The sequence below is a fragment of the Mesoplodon bidens genome (genome assembly GCF_964165515.1).
Source record: "Mesoplodon bidens genome assembly, contig: HAP1_SCAFFOLD_159, whole genome shotgun sequence".
In the NCBI taxonomy this organism is placed as follows: domain Eukaryota; kingdom Metazoa; phylum Chordata; class Mammalia; order Artiodactyla; family Ziphiidae; genus Mesoplodon; species Mesoplodon bidens.
In genome coordinates this window covers 267,617-282,580 of record NW_027672558.1, presented here as the reverse complement: position 1 = coordinate 282,580, position 14,964 = coordinate 267,617, and the positions used below count along the sequence as shown (strand labels likewise).

General features: G+C 35.0%; 1 protein-coding gene across 2 annotated transcripts in view; it reads left to right on the top strand.

Moving 5' to 3' along the window:
* The window catches only part of VAMP7 (vesicle associated membrane protein 7), a 91,532-nt gene that overhangs the window by 27,592 nt on the left and 48,976 nt on the right, over positions 1 to 14,964 (top strand). For both annotated transcript variants that reach the window (XM_081259283.1, XM_081259284.1), the window contains exon 5: positions 4,985 to 5,075. In XM_081259283.1, coding sequence (XP_081115409.1) covers positions 4,985 to 5,075 — 91 coding nt within the window. The remainder of the gene's footprint in view (positions 1 to 4,984; positions 5,076 to 14,964) is intronic.

The window sequence follows — 14,964 nt, the reverse complement described above, 5'->3', positions numbered from 1 at the left end:
CACAATAATAGTAGGAGACTTAAAAAAAATTAATTTATTTATTTACTTTTGGCTGCATTGGGTCTTCCTTGGGTTGCACGGGCTTCTCATTGCCGTTGCTTCTCTTGTTGTGGAGTACGGGCTCTAGGCTTGAGGGCTTTAGTAGTTGTGGCTCTCAGGCTCTAGAGCACAGGCTCAGTTGTAGCACACGGGCTTAGTTGCTCCCCGTCATGTGGGATCTTCCTGGACCAGGGCTCGAACCCATGTCCCCCTCATTGGCAGGCGGATTCTTAACCACTGCGCCACCTGGGAAGCCCAGTAGGAGACTTTAACACCACACTTACCTCAATGGACAGATCATCCAGACAGAAAATCAATGAGGAAACACTGGCCTTAAACAACACATTAGACCTAAATGGGCTTAATTGACATATATACAACATTCCATCCAAAATCAGCAGAATACACATTCTTTTCAAGTGCACATGGCACAGTCTCCAAGATAGATCACATGCTAGGCCACAAAACAAGCCTCAGCAAATTTAAGAAAATTGAAATCATATCAAGCATTTTTTCTGACCACAATGCTATGAGGCTAGAAATCAACTATAAGAAAAAAAACTGCAAAAGACACAAACACATGGAGGCTAAACAGTATGCTACTAAACAACCAATGGATCACTGAAGAAATCAAAGAGGAAATAAAAAAAAATACCTGGAGACAAATGAAAATGAAAACACAATGATTCAATATCTGTAGGATCCAGCAAAAGCAGTTCTAAGAGGGACATTTATAGCAATGCCAGCTTACCTCAGGAAACAAGAAAAATCTCAACCTAACATTACACCTAAAGGAGCCAGAAGAAGAAGAAGAAGGAAAACCCAAAGTTAGTAGAAGGAAAGAAATCATAAAGATCAGAGCAGAAATAAATGAAACTGAGACTAAGAAAACAATAGAAAGGATCAATGAAACTAAGAGCTAGTTCTTTGATAAGATAAACAAAACTGATAAACCTTTAGCCAGACTCATCAAGAAAAAAAAGAGAGGTCTCAAATCAATAAAATCAGAAATGAAAAAGGAGAAGTTACAACAGATACCACTGACATACAAAGGATCATAATAGACTGCTATGAACAATTATATGCCAATAAAATGGGCAACCTAGGAGAAATGGACAAATTTCTAGAAATGTACAATCTCACAAGACTGAACCAGGAAGAAATAGAAAACATGAACAGAACAATTACCAATAATGAAGTTGAGTCAGTAATTTTAAAACTTCCAACAAACAAAAGTCTATGACCAGATGGCTTCACAGGTGAATTCTACCAAACATTTAAAGAAGAGTTAACACCTGTCCTTCATAAACTATTCGAAAAACTTGCAGAGCAAGGAACACTACAGGTCAGCATCACCCTGACACCAAAACCAGACAAAGATATCACAAATAAAATTACAGGCCAGTATCACTAATGAACATAGATTCAGAAATCCTCAACAAAATATTAACAAACTGAATTCAACAATACATGAAAAGGATCATATACCATGATCAGGTGGGATTTATTCCAGAGATGCAAGGATGGTTCAGTATCTGGAAATCAATGTGATATACCACGGTAACAAGTTAAAGAACAAAAACCATATGATCATCTAAATAGATGCAGAAAAAGCTGGACAGAATTCAACATCCATTTATGATAAAACCTCTGAACAAAGGGGGAACATACCCCCAAATAATAAAGGCTATATATGACAGGCCCACAGTTAACATCATACTCAGTGGTGAAAAGCTGAAACCCTCTAAGATCAGGAACAAGACAAGGGCACCCACTCTTGCCACTTTTATTCAACATAGAATTGGAAGTCCTAACCACAGTAATCAGACATGAAAAAGAAAGAAAAGGAATCCAAATTCGAAAGTAAAACTGTGACTCTTTGTAGATGATGTGATACTATATATAGAAAATCCTAAAGATACTGCCAAAAAAACTGTTAGAAATAATAAATTCAGTAAAATTGCAGGATACAAAATTAATATATAGAAATCTGTTGCATTTCTATACACTAACAACAAACTATCAGAAAGAGAAATTAAAAACCAATCCAACTTACCATCACATCAAAAAGAATAAAATACTTAGGAATACATCTAACTAAGGAGGTAAAAGACGTGTACTCTGAAAACTATAAGACCCTGATGAAAATATTGAAGAAGACATGGATGAAAAGATATACTGTGCTCATGAATTTGAAGAATTTATATTGTTAAAAATGACCATATTACCCAAGGCAATCTACAGATTCAATGCAATACCTATCAAAATACCAATGACATTTTTTACAGAACTATAACAAATAATTCTAAAGTTTGTATGGTGGCGCAAAAGTTGCAGAATAGCCAAAACAATCTTGAGAAAGAAGAACAAAGCTTGAGGTATTACACGCCCAGATTTCAAACTATACTACAAAGCTACAATAGTCAAAACAGCATGGTACTCTCACAAAAACACACATAGATCCATGGAACAGAACAGAGAGGCCAGAAATGAACCCATGCTTATATGGTCAATTAATCTATGATAAAGGAGGTAAGAATATAGTGGGAAAAAGCTGTCTTTTTCCCTCTTCACCAAATGGTGTGGTAAATCTGGACAGCTACATGCAAAAGAATCAAACTGGACTACTTCCTCACACTATGCACAAAAATAAATTCAAAATGGATTAAAGACTTAAATATAAAACCTGAAACCATAAAACTTCTAGAAGAAAACATAGGCAGTATGCTCTTTGACATTGATACTAATAATATTTTTTTGGATATGTCTCAGGCAAGGGAAACAAAACCAAAAATAAACAAATGGGACTTTATCAAATTGAAAAGCTTTTGCACAGTGAAGGAAACTACCAACAAAATGAAAAGGCTGCCTACTGAATGGGAGAAGATATTTGCAAACAGTATATCAGATAAGGGCTTAATATCTACAATGTGCAAAGAACTGATAGAACTTCAACATCTAAAAAACAAACCAACTATAAAGTGGGCAGAGGAGCTGAATAGCTATCTTTCCAAAGAAGACATACAGATGGCCAACAGGCACATGAAAAGATGCTCAACATCACTAATTGTCAGGGAAATGCAAATCAAAACCACAATGAGATATTACCTCACACTTGTCAGAATGGCTGTTTTCAAAAAAGGCAACAAATAACAAGTGTTGGTGAGGATGTGGAGCAAAGGGAACCCTCCTGCACTGTTGATGGGACTGTAAATTCGTGCAGCCACTATGGAAAACAATATGGAGATTCCTCCAAAAGTTAAAAATAGAACTATTATATTATCCAGCAATTCCACTCCTGGGTATTTATCCGAAGAATACAAAAACAATAATTAGAAAAGGTACATACACCCCTGTGTTCATCACAGCATTATTTACAACAGCCAAGATATAGAAGCAACCTAAATGCCCATCAAGAGATAAATGGATAAAGAAGATGTGGCATACACACACACACACACACACACACACACACACACACACGAATATTACTCAGCCATATAAAAGAACGAAATCTTGTCATTTGCAACAACATGGATGGATCTAGAGGCTATCATACTAAGTGAAATAAGTCAGCGAAAGACAAACACTGTATGATTTCACTTATATGTGGAATCTAAAAAACAAAACAAATGAACAAACTTAACCAAACATTAACAGAGTTATAGATACAGAGAACAAATAGGTTGCCCGAGGGGAGAATGTTGGGGGTAGGAAAGAATAGGTGAAGGAGATTAAGAGTTATAGACTTCCAGTTGCAGTATAAATGAGTCATAGGTATGAAATGTGCTGTGTTGGGAATATAGTCATAACTATGTAATATCTTTGAATTTTGACATATCATAACTAAACTTATTGTTGTGATCATTTGGAAATGTGTAGAAATATCAAATCACTATGTTGTGTAACAGGAACTAACATAGTGTTATAGGTCAATTATACTTTAAAAACAAACTCATAGAAAGAGAGATCAGAGAGGTGGCATTATGGGGAGGGGAATTGGATGAAGGCAGTCAAAAAGTACAAACTTTCAGTTGTAAGATAAATAAATACTGGGGATATAGTGGACCACATGATAAATATAATTAATAACGCTTTATGTTATGTATGAAAATTGTTGAGAGTAAATCCTAAGAGTTCTCATCACAAGGGGGGAAAAAGGTAAATAGGGTTAGCTGGCAGCAAAACTTTCAATTTAGCTTGTTTGTCTTTAGCTCCAGATGTGTATGTGAACCTCTAAACAAATCTGTGCCAGGATCCTTGACTATAAATGGAGATAATAATAATGGCATCTTCATCATAGAGTTTTTGCATGGATTAAGTAATATCCCCTACTTGAAGCACTTAGCACAGTGAAGTGACTGGAATATTGTGTATTAAGCAGTCCACAATTGTTTGCTATAGATAATAATTTCAAAATATATACTATCTTCAGTGTCTTACATTTCTAGATCCTATAAGAAGCCAATGAAAATAGGATGCATACTCTGATCCCAACAGATACAAGAACAGATGCTCAGAAGCTGGGCCAGTCCCTACCTCATCATACCCAAGAAATGGGGAAAAAATTAGAGTACCCTTTCCCTGTCCTGTTCCCCCTGCCCCCACTACAGTCTTTTCTCCTTTCTTCCTTGTCTGAGCACAGATTATATAACACCCTACTTCTGCCCCAGGAGTCTCAGATGTATATTTGATATAATACATTTAGCTTTATTTCATTTAAAACAAGGTGATCTTTTTATACTATAACGCTTATATTTCATATGGTAGCAAGTTTTATGCTTGCCTATATTTTTGGTAACAATTTTTGAATGAAGTGACATCTATCTTTTGTGCCAAAGATAAAGACAGTTTTATAGCATTCTTCAATGTCATTCCTCCTCTTTTTGTTTTCATATTGTAAATAATGTCTGGGTATCATGAGTTAAATCATATTCTTTTATAGAAGCATCACTCCGAGAATAAGGGCCTAGATAAAGTGATGGAGACTCAAGCCCAAGTGGATGAACTTAAAGGAATCATGGTCAGAAACATAGGTATGTTTCATGGCATACTCTGCATGCATGAGGGCAAAAATGATAATAGATTACTTGATTGGGGTCAAATCATTCTAGAGAGGCTGAAAGAGCACTTCCTTCTTCTTAATATTGGAAGCTAATTGTCAGCTGAGATATGGATATTACTTACCTATGATACTGCCTGCTGTATGATGGTTTCTTTTTAGCACTTATGACTATTCATTCTAAATTTGTTAGCTTGCTTAGCAAGACTAAGCAAAGACTAAGACCCTTAAACAGTTCAGCAACTTAGAATAATTTAGTCAGTTTTGGCTGGAAATACCCAGATAGTTGTTATCATCAGTATAGGCACTTAAAGTATAACTATTTGACCTCCTTAGAAAGTTTGTAGCTCTTGGCTGAGAAAGAATTGGACCAAAAAACTGTTGTATTCTTCAAGAGAATGAACTACGGCATGAATTCCATTGGCCTGTGTTTTGTCAAGAACCTATTTACCACATTAAAATAATCCAGATAAATGCACTGTTTATTTTTTAATCGATTATAACAGTGGTATTTAGATTTAGGATGATTTTAATTTTTTAATAGCACCAGTTCTCACGATGTAGTCCCTGGGAGCATCAGCATCCCCTGGGAACCTGTTACAAATGCAAATTTTCAGGCCCCACCCCAAGCCTACTGAATCAGAAACTCTTGGAGTGGGAAATCTGTGTTTTCACAAGCCCTCCAGAGGATTCCAGTGCATACTCAAGTTATAGAACCACTCTTAAATATATCTTCTAAGAGGAATGTCTTGCAGAGAATAAATTCTTAATATAAAATTGAACAAAAATTAGTATATAAATGCTTTACAAGATATTTAACTGAGACGTCATTTCATAGATGTCCATTTAATCATAATTTTGATTTTACTGTTTGAATTACTTTTACATTTATTATTAGAACACTTAAAAGTTATGAAAAGACATTTTAAAAGTTTACTTTGTCTCAACATCCTAAAGTTTTATTTACATTTTCTTTCCTTTAAATTTTTACTTACATGTATACATAGTTAATCATAGTTTATATTCAGTTTTGTGGAGGCAGTATAATAGAGTAATCAAGATTTGGAGTCATACATGCCTGAGTTTGAGTCCTGATTTCACTTCCTACCTGCTGTTAGGCCTTGATCAGTCCTCTAACCTCTCTGACCTTTGTTCCTTAATCTGCAAAAAGGAGGTAATAGAACCTGAGGTTACCAGGATAAAAGAGGTAATGTATGTAAAACACTGTGTACAGTCCCTGGCACATAGTAAGAGCTGAATGATTGTTAGCTGTTAGTCTACTTTATGCTCATACAGTATTTCTTTGAGTTATATCACAGGTGACCAATTATGTCCTTATGTTGGACACTTTGGGTCTTTAGAGCATTATTACTCAGAGTGCTGTTTTACAACCAGATAAGGAGCTTGCTCCAGAATAGAAGTCAATGCTGTGCTTCCTTCATTGGGAACATCTTGCTATGAAAATGTCAATTTGACTGAACAGTATACTTGGAGACTTAGTTGAGCAGTAGCAAACACTCTTAGGTAGCACTGATTTAGAGTTTGTGTTATAGTAACAGTACTGTTATAAATGTTTCTGTGCCTATTCTTCTTATTTTGTTGAGATTAGTTCCCAGGAATGGGATTAATAATCAAAAGGCAGAAACATTTTTATATTTCTTAATATGTATGTCTCTTGGTTATTTGAAGTGATTTCCTTTCATTGATTTTAGTTTTAAATATAGGTCTAGATGCAGACTGGAGAACTCTTAAATATATCTTTCAATATACCTGTTGAAAAACTACTAATATTTTTCTCTTTTTTTGGTCACCAAATATATTTATTTTGCCTAAAAGTGGAAGCAGCCAACTGCTACAATAGTATCTATTGCAGATGCATGTTTCCAGAAAATGAACCTTTTTAATCAACTCCTCTTAAATGACATTTATGTTTAGAATTACATAAATAGCAAATTTAAAATGTAGCAAAAACCTTCCTAATCATCTCCCTTTGATTTTTTTAACAGCTTTATTGACATATAATTCACATACCATACAATTTACCCATTTAAAGTATACAGTCCAATGGTTTTTACTATGTCCACAGAGTTGTATGACTATCACCACAATCAATTTTAGAACATTTTCATTACCCCCAAAAGAAATTCTGTACCCATTTACAGTCACTCCTCTCTTCCCCTCAACCTGCAGACCTAAGCAACAATTAATCTCCTTTCTGTCTGTATAGATTTGCTTGTTCTGGATATTTCATATAAATGGAGTTATATAAAATGTGGCCTTAGCAATTTTGAAGTATATAATACAGTATTGTTGACTACAATTAGTGTGCTGTACACTAGATGTTCAGAACTTACTAATCTTCTAGTTGCAAGTCTGTACCCTTTTACAACATCTCCCCAATTCCTGTACCCCCCAGCCCCTGGTAACCACCATTCTACTCTGGTTCTATAAGGTTCACATTTTTAGATTCCACATATGAGTAATATCATACAATATTTGTCTTTCTTTGACTAGCTTATCTCACTAAGCATGGTGCCCTCAAGATCCATCCCCATTGTTGCAAATGGCAGGATTTTCATTTTTCTCATGGCTCAATAATATTCCATTATATATATACACCACATCTATCTTTATCCATTCATCCATTGACAGACACTTAGCTTGTTTCCGTATCTTGGCTGTTGTGAAATAATGCTGCGATAAACATGGGAGTACAGATATCCTTTCAATATCCTGCTTTCATTTCCTTCAGATAGAAACCCAGAAATGGAATTGCTAGATATATATGGTAGTTGTATTTTTAATTTTTTTAAGGAAACTCCATACTGTTTTTCATAGTGATTGAACCAATTTACATTCCCACCAGCAGTGCATAAGGGTTCCCTTTTCTCCATATGCTCACCAACACTTATCTCTTTCTTCTTGATGATAGCCATTCTAACTGGTATGAGGTTGATATTTCATTGTGGTTTTTATTTGCATGTTCCTGATGACTTGTGATGTTGAGCATCTTTTAATGTACCTGTTGGCCATTTGTGTATCTTCTTTGGAAAAATTCTATTCAGTTCCTCTGCCCATTTTTTAATCCAATTGTTTGTTTTTTTGTTATTGAGTTGTATTAATTCTTTATATATTTTGGATGATAACTTCTTATCCAATATATGGTTTGTAAATATTTTCTCCCTTTCTATAAGTTGCCTTTTCATTTTGTTGATTGTTTCTTTTCATGTCCAGAAGCTCTGTAGTTTGATGTAGTCCAACTTGTTGATTTTGCTTTTGTTGCTTGTGCTTTTGGTATGCTAAATATCATTGCAAAGACCAGTGTCAAGAAATTTCTTCCCTATATTTTCTTCTAGGTGTTTTATTGGTTTCAGGTCTTACATTTAAGTCTTTAATCCATTTCAAGTTAATTTTTTGAGTGATATATATAGGGGTCCAATTTCAATTTTCTGCATGTGGCTCTCCATGTGGTTTTCCCAACACCATTTGCTGAAGAGACCATCCTTTCCCCATTGAGTGTTCTTGACTCCCTTGTCAAATCGTAGTTGACTCTATATGTGGGGGTTTACTTCTGGTCTCTCTATTTTGTTCCAATAGTCCATGTATCTATTTTTGCCAGCAATACTGTTTTAATTACTATAGCTTTATAGTGTAGTTTGAAATCAGGAAGTGTAATGCCTCTGGCCTTGTTCTTCTTTCTCAGGATTACTATGGCTATTTGGGATCTTTTGTGGTTTCATATACATTTTAGGATTGTTTTTTCTATTTCCATCAAAAATGCCATTGGAATTTTGATAGAGATTGCATTGAATCTGTAGATGAATTTGGATACTATGAATATTTTAACAATATTAATTTTTCTGATCCATGAACATGGGATATATTTCCATTTGTTTGTATATTCTTCAATTTCTTTCATCAAAGTCTTATAGTTTTTATCACACAGATCTTCACTTCCTTGGTTAAGTTTATTCCTAAATATTTTATTATTTTTTATGGTATTGTGATTGGGATAGTTTTATTACTTTTGTTGATATTTTGTTATTATATAGAAACAACTGATTTCTGTATGTTGGTTTTATATCCTGCAACTTGATTGAACTCATTGACTAGTTTTAACAGTTTTTTTGGTTGAATCTTTAATATTTTCTACGTATAATATCATATCATCTTAAATAATGGCAAGTTTACTTCTTCCTTTCCAATTTGGATGCCTTTTATTTCTTTGTCTTGCTTGATTTCTCTAGCTAGGATTTCTAGTATTTTATGAATAATAGTGATGAGAGTGGGCACCCTTGTCTTGTTCCTGATCTTAGAGGAAAAGCTTTCAATCTTTCATCATTGCGTATGATGTTAAGCTATGGGTCTGACATAATGGCCTTTATTATGTTGAAGTAAACTCCTTCAATATTCAGTTTGTGGAGAGTTTTTGTCATGAAGTTATGCTGAATTTTGTCAATTGTCTTTTCCCCATTTATTGAGATGATCATAAATATTTATCTTTCATTCTATTAACGTGGTATATCACATGTATTGATTTGTGTATATCAAACTATCCTTGCATCCCAGGGATAAATCCCACCTAGTTGGTGTATGATTGTTTTGATGTGTTGTTGAATTCAATTTGCTAATATTTTGAGAATTTTTGCACCTATATTCATCAGGAATATTGCTCTAGTTTTGTTTTCTCATAGTGTCCTTATCTGGCTTTGGTATCAGGGTAATGCTGGCTTTGTAAAATGCGTTTGGAAGTATTTCCTCCTCTTCCATTTTTTTCAAAAAGTTTGAGATGAATTGGCATTAACTTTCCTTTAAATGTTTGATAGAATTCACCAGTGAAGCCATTTGGTACTGGGCTTTTCTCTGTTGGGAGGCTTTTGATTACTGATTCAATCTCTTTGTTCATTATTAGAATCTTCAGAGTTTCTGTTACTTTCTGATTTAGTCTTGGTAGGTTGTATGTTTCTAGGAATATATTCATTTCTTCTAGGTTATCCAGTTTGTTGGCATATAACTTTTCATAGTAGTCTCTTATGGTCCTTTGTATTTCTGAGCTATCATATGAGCTATCAGTTGTGATATCTTCTCTTTCATTTCTGATTTTATTTATTTGAGTCCTCTTTTTTTCTTAGTCTAGCCAAAGCTTTGTCAATTTTGTTTATCTTTTCAGAAAACCAGCTCTTAGTTTTGCTGATATTTTCTATTGTTTTTCTGGTCTCTATTTCAGTTATTTCCACCATGATTTTTGTTATTTCCTTTCTTCTGCTAACTTTGGGCTTACTTTGTTCTTTTTCTAGTTCCTTGAAATGTAAAGTTAGGTTGTTTATTTGAGATCTTTCTATTTTCTTAATATATGCATTTATCACTATAAATTTCCCTTTGAGACTGCTTTTGCAGCATCCTCTAGGTTTTAGTGTGTTGTCTTTCCATTTTCACTTGTTTCAAGATATTTTTTATTTCCATTTTGATTTATTCTTTGACCCATTGGTTGTTCAGGAGTGTGTTATTTAATTTCCACATATTTGTAGATTTTCTAGCTTTCCTTTTATTGTTGATATCTAGTTTCATACCATTGTGGACAAAAAAGATAGTATGATTTCAATCTTCTTGAGTTAGTTAAGACTTGTTTTGTGTCCTATCAGATGATCTGTCCTGGAGAATGTTCTGTGTGCACTTGAGAAGACTGTGTATTCTGCTGCTGTTGGATGAATTGTTTTGTACATGTCAGGTTCACTTGGTCTAATGTGTGTTTTGAGTCCAATGTTTCTTTTTTGATTTTCTGTCTGGATGATCTATCCATTGCTGAAAGTGGGGTATTGAAGTCCCCTAATATTGTATTGTCTATTTCTTCCTTCAGATCTTTTAGTATTTGCCTAAGATAATTAGGTGCTCTGATACTGTGTGAGCATATCATTGATTGTTATATCTTCTTAATGAATTGACCACTTTATTATTTTATAATGACCTTATGTGTCTCTTGTTACCGTTTTTGGTGTACAATCTTATTTTGTGTGATATAAGTATAGTTATACCCACTTTCTTTTGGTTTCTACTTGCATGGAATATCTTTTTCTATCCCTTCACTTTGAGCCTGTGTGTGGACTTAAATCTGGAGTGAGTCTCTTGTAGGCAGCATATAGTTGAGTCTTGTTTTTTTATCTGTCCAACCACTCTGTGCCTTTTGATTGGTAAATTCAATCCATTTACAGTTTGAGTAATTATTGATATGAAAGTACTTACTAATTACATTTCATTCATTGCTTTCTGCCTGTTTTATGGTTTCATTGTTCCTATTTCCCTCTACTTCTGCTTACCTTTTTAAATTGGTGATTTTCCGTGGTTGTGTCCTCTATTTCCCCTTTCTTTGTCTTTTGTGAATCTAATATAGATTTTTGTTTTGTGGTTTCCATTGGGCTTACATAAAGGCTCTTATAGATAAAATTGTCCATTTTAAGCTGATAGCAACTTAACTTTGCATACAAACCTCCACCCATTTACTATCCCTATTTTATCTTTTTGACATCACACTTTACCTCTTTTTATATTGTGCATTCATTAACAAATTATAGTAGCTGTAATTATTTCTTAATTAGTTTTTATTGGAGTATAGTTGCTTTTCAATGTTGTATTAGTTTCTACTGTACAGCAAAATGAATCAGTTATACATACACATATATTGCCTCTTTTTTGGGGTTTCCTTCCCATTTAGGTCACCAGAGTGCATTAAGTAGAGTTCCCTGTGCTATACAGTATGTTCTCATTTGTTGTCTATTTTATACATAGTATCAATAATGTATATGTGTCAATTTCAGTTTCCTCACCCCCACCCCACTTTCCCCCTTGGTATCCATACATTTGTTCTCTATGTCTGTGTCTCTATTTCTGCTTTACAAATAAGATCATCAATACCATTTTTCTAGATTCCACATACGTGTGTTAATATACGATATTTGTTTTTCTCTTTCTGACTTACTCACTCTGTATGACATTCTCTAGGTCCATCCACGTCTCTGCAAATGACCCAGTTCCATTCCTTTTAATGGCTGAGTAATATTCCATTGTATATATGTACCACAACTTCTTTATCTGTCAGTGGACATTTAGGTTGTTTCCATGTGCTGGCTATTGTAAATAGTGCTGCAATGAACACTGGGGTGCATGTCTTTTTTTGAATTATGGTTTTCTCAGGGTATATGCCCAGTAGTGGGATTGCTGGGTCATATGGTAGTTCTATTTTTAGTTTTCTAAGGAACCTCCATACTGTTTTCCATAGTGGCTGTATCAGTTTACATTCCCACCAACAGTGCATGAGGGTTCCCTTTTCTCCACACCCCCTCCAGCATTTATTGTTTGTAGACGTTTTGACGATGGCCATTCTAACCGGTGTGAGGTGATACCTCATTGTAGTTTTGATTTGCATTTCTCTAATGATTAGTGATGTTGATCATCCTTTCATGTGCCTCTTGGCCATCTGTATGTCTTCTGTGGAGAAATATCTATTTAGGTCATCCACCCATTTTTTGGTTGGGTTGTTTGTTTTTTTGATATTGAGCTGCATGAGCTGCTTATATAATTTGGAGATTAATTATTTGTCAGTTGCTTTGTTTGCAAATATTTCCTCCCATTCTGAGGGCTGGCTTTTCATCTTGTTTATGGTTTCCTTTGCTGTGCAAAAGCTTTTAAGTTTCATTTGGCCCCATTTGTTTATTTTTGTTTTTATTCTCATTACTCTAGGAGGTGGATCAAAAAGGATCTTGCTGTGATTCATGTCAAAGAGTGTTCTGCCTGTGTTTTCCTCTGAGAGTTTTATAGTGTCTGGCCTTACACTTAGATCTTAAATCCATTTTGAATTTATTTTTGCGTATGGTGTTAGGGCGTGTTCTAATTTCATTCTTTTACGCACAGCTATCCAGTTTTCCCAGCACCACTTATTGAAGAGGCTGTCTTTTCTCCATTGTATATTTTTGCCTCTTTGTCATAGATTAGGTGACCATAGGTATGTCAGTTTATCTCTGGGCTTTCTATCCTGTTCCACTGATCTATATTTCTATTTTTGTGCCATTGCCATACTGTCTTGATTATGGTAGCTTTGTAGTATAGTCTGAAGTCAGGGAGCCTGATTTCTCCAGCTCCGTTTTTCTTTCTCAAGATTGCTTTGGTTATTTGGGGTCTTTTGTGTTTCCATACAAATGGTGAACTTTTTTGTTCTAGTTCTGTGAAAAATGCCATTGGTAATTTGATAGGGATTACATTGAATCTGTAGATTGCTTTGCATAGTATAGTCATTTTCAAAATATTGATTCTTCCAATCTAAGAACACAGTATATCTCTCCATCTGTTTTTGTTGTCTTTGATTTCTTTCATCAATATCTTATAGTTTTCTGCATACAGGTCTTTTGCCTCCTTGTGTAGGTTTATCCTAGGTATTTTATTCTTTTTGTTGCAGTGGTAAATGGGATCATTTCCTTGATTTCTCCTTCTGATCTTTTGTTGTTAGTGTATAGGAATGCAAGAGATTTCTGAGTATAAATTTTGTATCCTGCTACTTTACCAAATTCATAGATTAGCTCTAGTGGTTTTCTGGTGGCATCTTTAAGATTTTCTATGTACAGTATCATGTCATCTGCAAACAGTGACAGTTTTACTTCTTTTCCCATTTGTATTCCCATTTGTATTTCTTTTGCTTCTCTGATCGCCGTGGCTAGGACTTCCAAAACTATGCTGAATAATAGTGGCGAGAGTGGACATCCTAGTCTTGTTCCTGATCTTAGAGGAAATGCTTTCAGTTTTTCGCCATCGAGAATGATGTTTGCTGTGGGTTTGTCATATATGGCCTTTGTTATATTGAGGTAGGTTCTCCCTGTGCCCACTTTCTGGAGAGTTTTTATCGTAAATGTGTGTTGAATTTTGTCAAAAGCTTTTTCTGCATCTATTGAGATGCTCATATGGTTTTTATTCTTCAATTAGTTAATATGGTGTATCACGTTGATTTTTGTATGTTGAAGAATCCTTGCATCCTGGTATAAATCCCAGTTGGTCATGGTGTATGATCCTTTTAATGTGTTGTTGGATTCTGTTTGCTAGTATTTTGTTCAGGATTTTTGAGTCTGTGTTCATCAGTGATATTGGCCTGTAAGTTTCTTTTTTTGTGGTATCTTTGTCTGGTTTTGGTGTCAGGGTGATGGTGGCCTTGTAGAGTGAATTTGGGAGTGTTCCAGCCTCTGCAGTGTTTTGCAAGAGTTTGAAAAGTATAGGTGTTAGCTCTTCTCTAAATGTTTGATAGAATTCGCCTGTCAAGCCATCTGGTCCTGGACTTCTGTTTGTTGGACGATTTTTAATCACAGCTTCAATTTCATTATTTGTGATTTGTCTGGTCATATTTTTTATTTCTTCTTGGTTCAGTCTTGGATGGTTGTACTTTTCAAAGAATTTGTCCATTTCTTCCAGGTTGTCCATTTTATTGGCATAGAGTTGCTTGTAGTAGTCTCTTATGATCCTCTGTATTTCTGTGGTGTCAATTGTATCTTCTCATTTTTCATTTCTTTTTTTTTTTTTTTTTTTGCGGTACGCGGGCCTCTCACTGTTGTGGCCTCTCCCGTTGCAGAGCACAGGCTCTGGACGCGCAGGCCCAGCAGCCATGGCTCATGGGCCTAGCCACTCCATGGCCTGTGGGATCTTCCCGTACTGGGGCACGAACCCACGCCCCTGCATCGGCAGGTGGACTCCCAACCACTGCGCCACCAGAGAAGCCCCTCTAATTTTATTGTTTTGGATCCTCTCCCTTTTTTACTTGATGAGTCTGGCTAAAGGTTTATCATTTTTGTTTATCTTCTCAAAGAACCAGCTTTTAGTTTCATTGATCT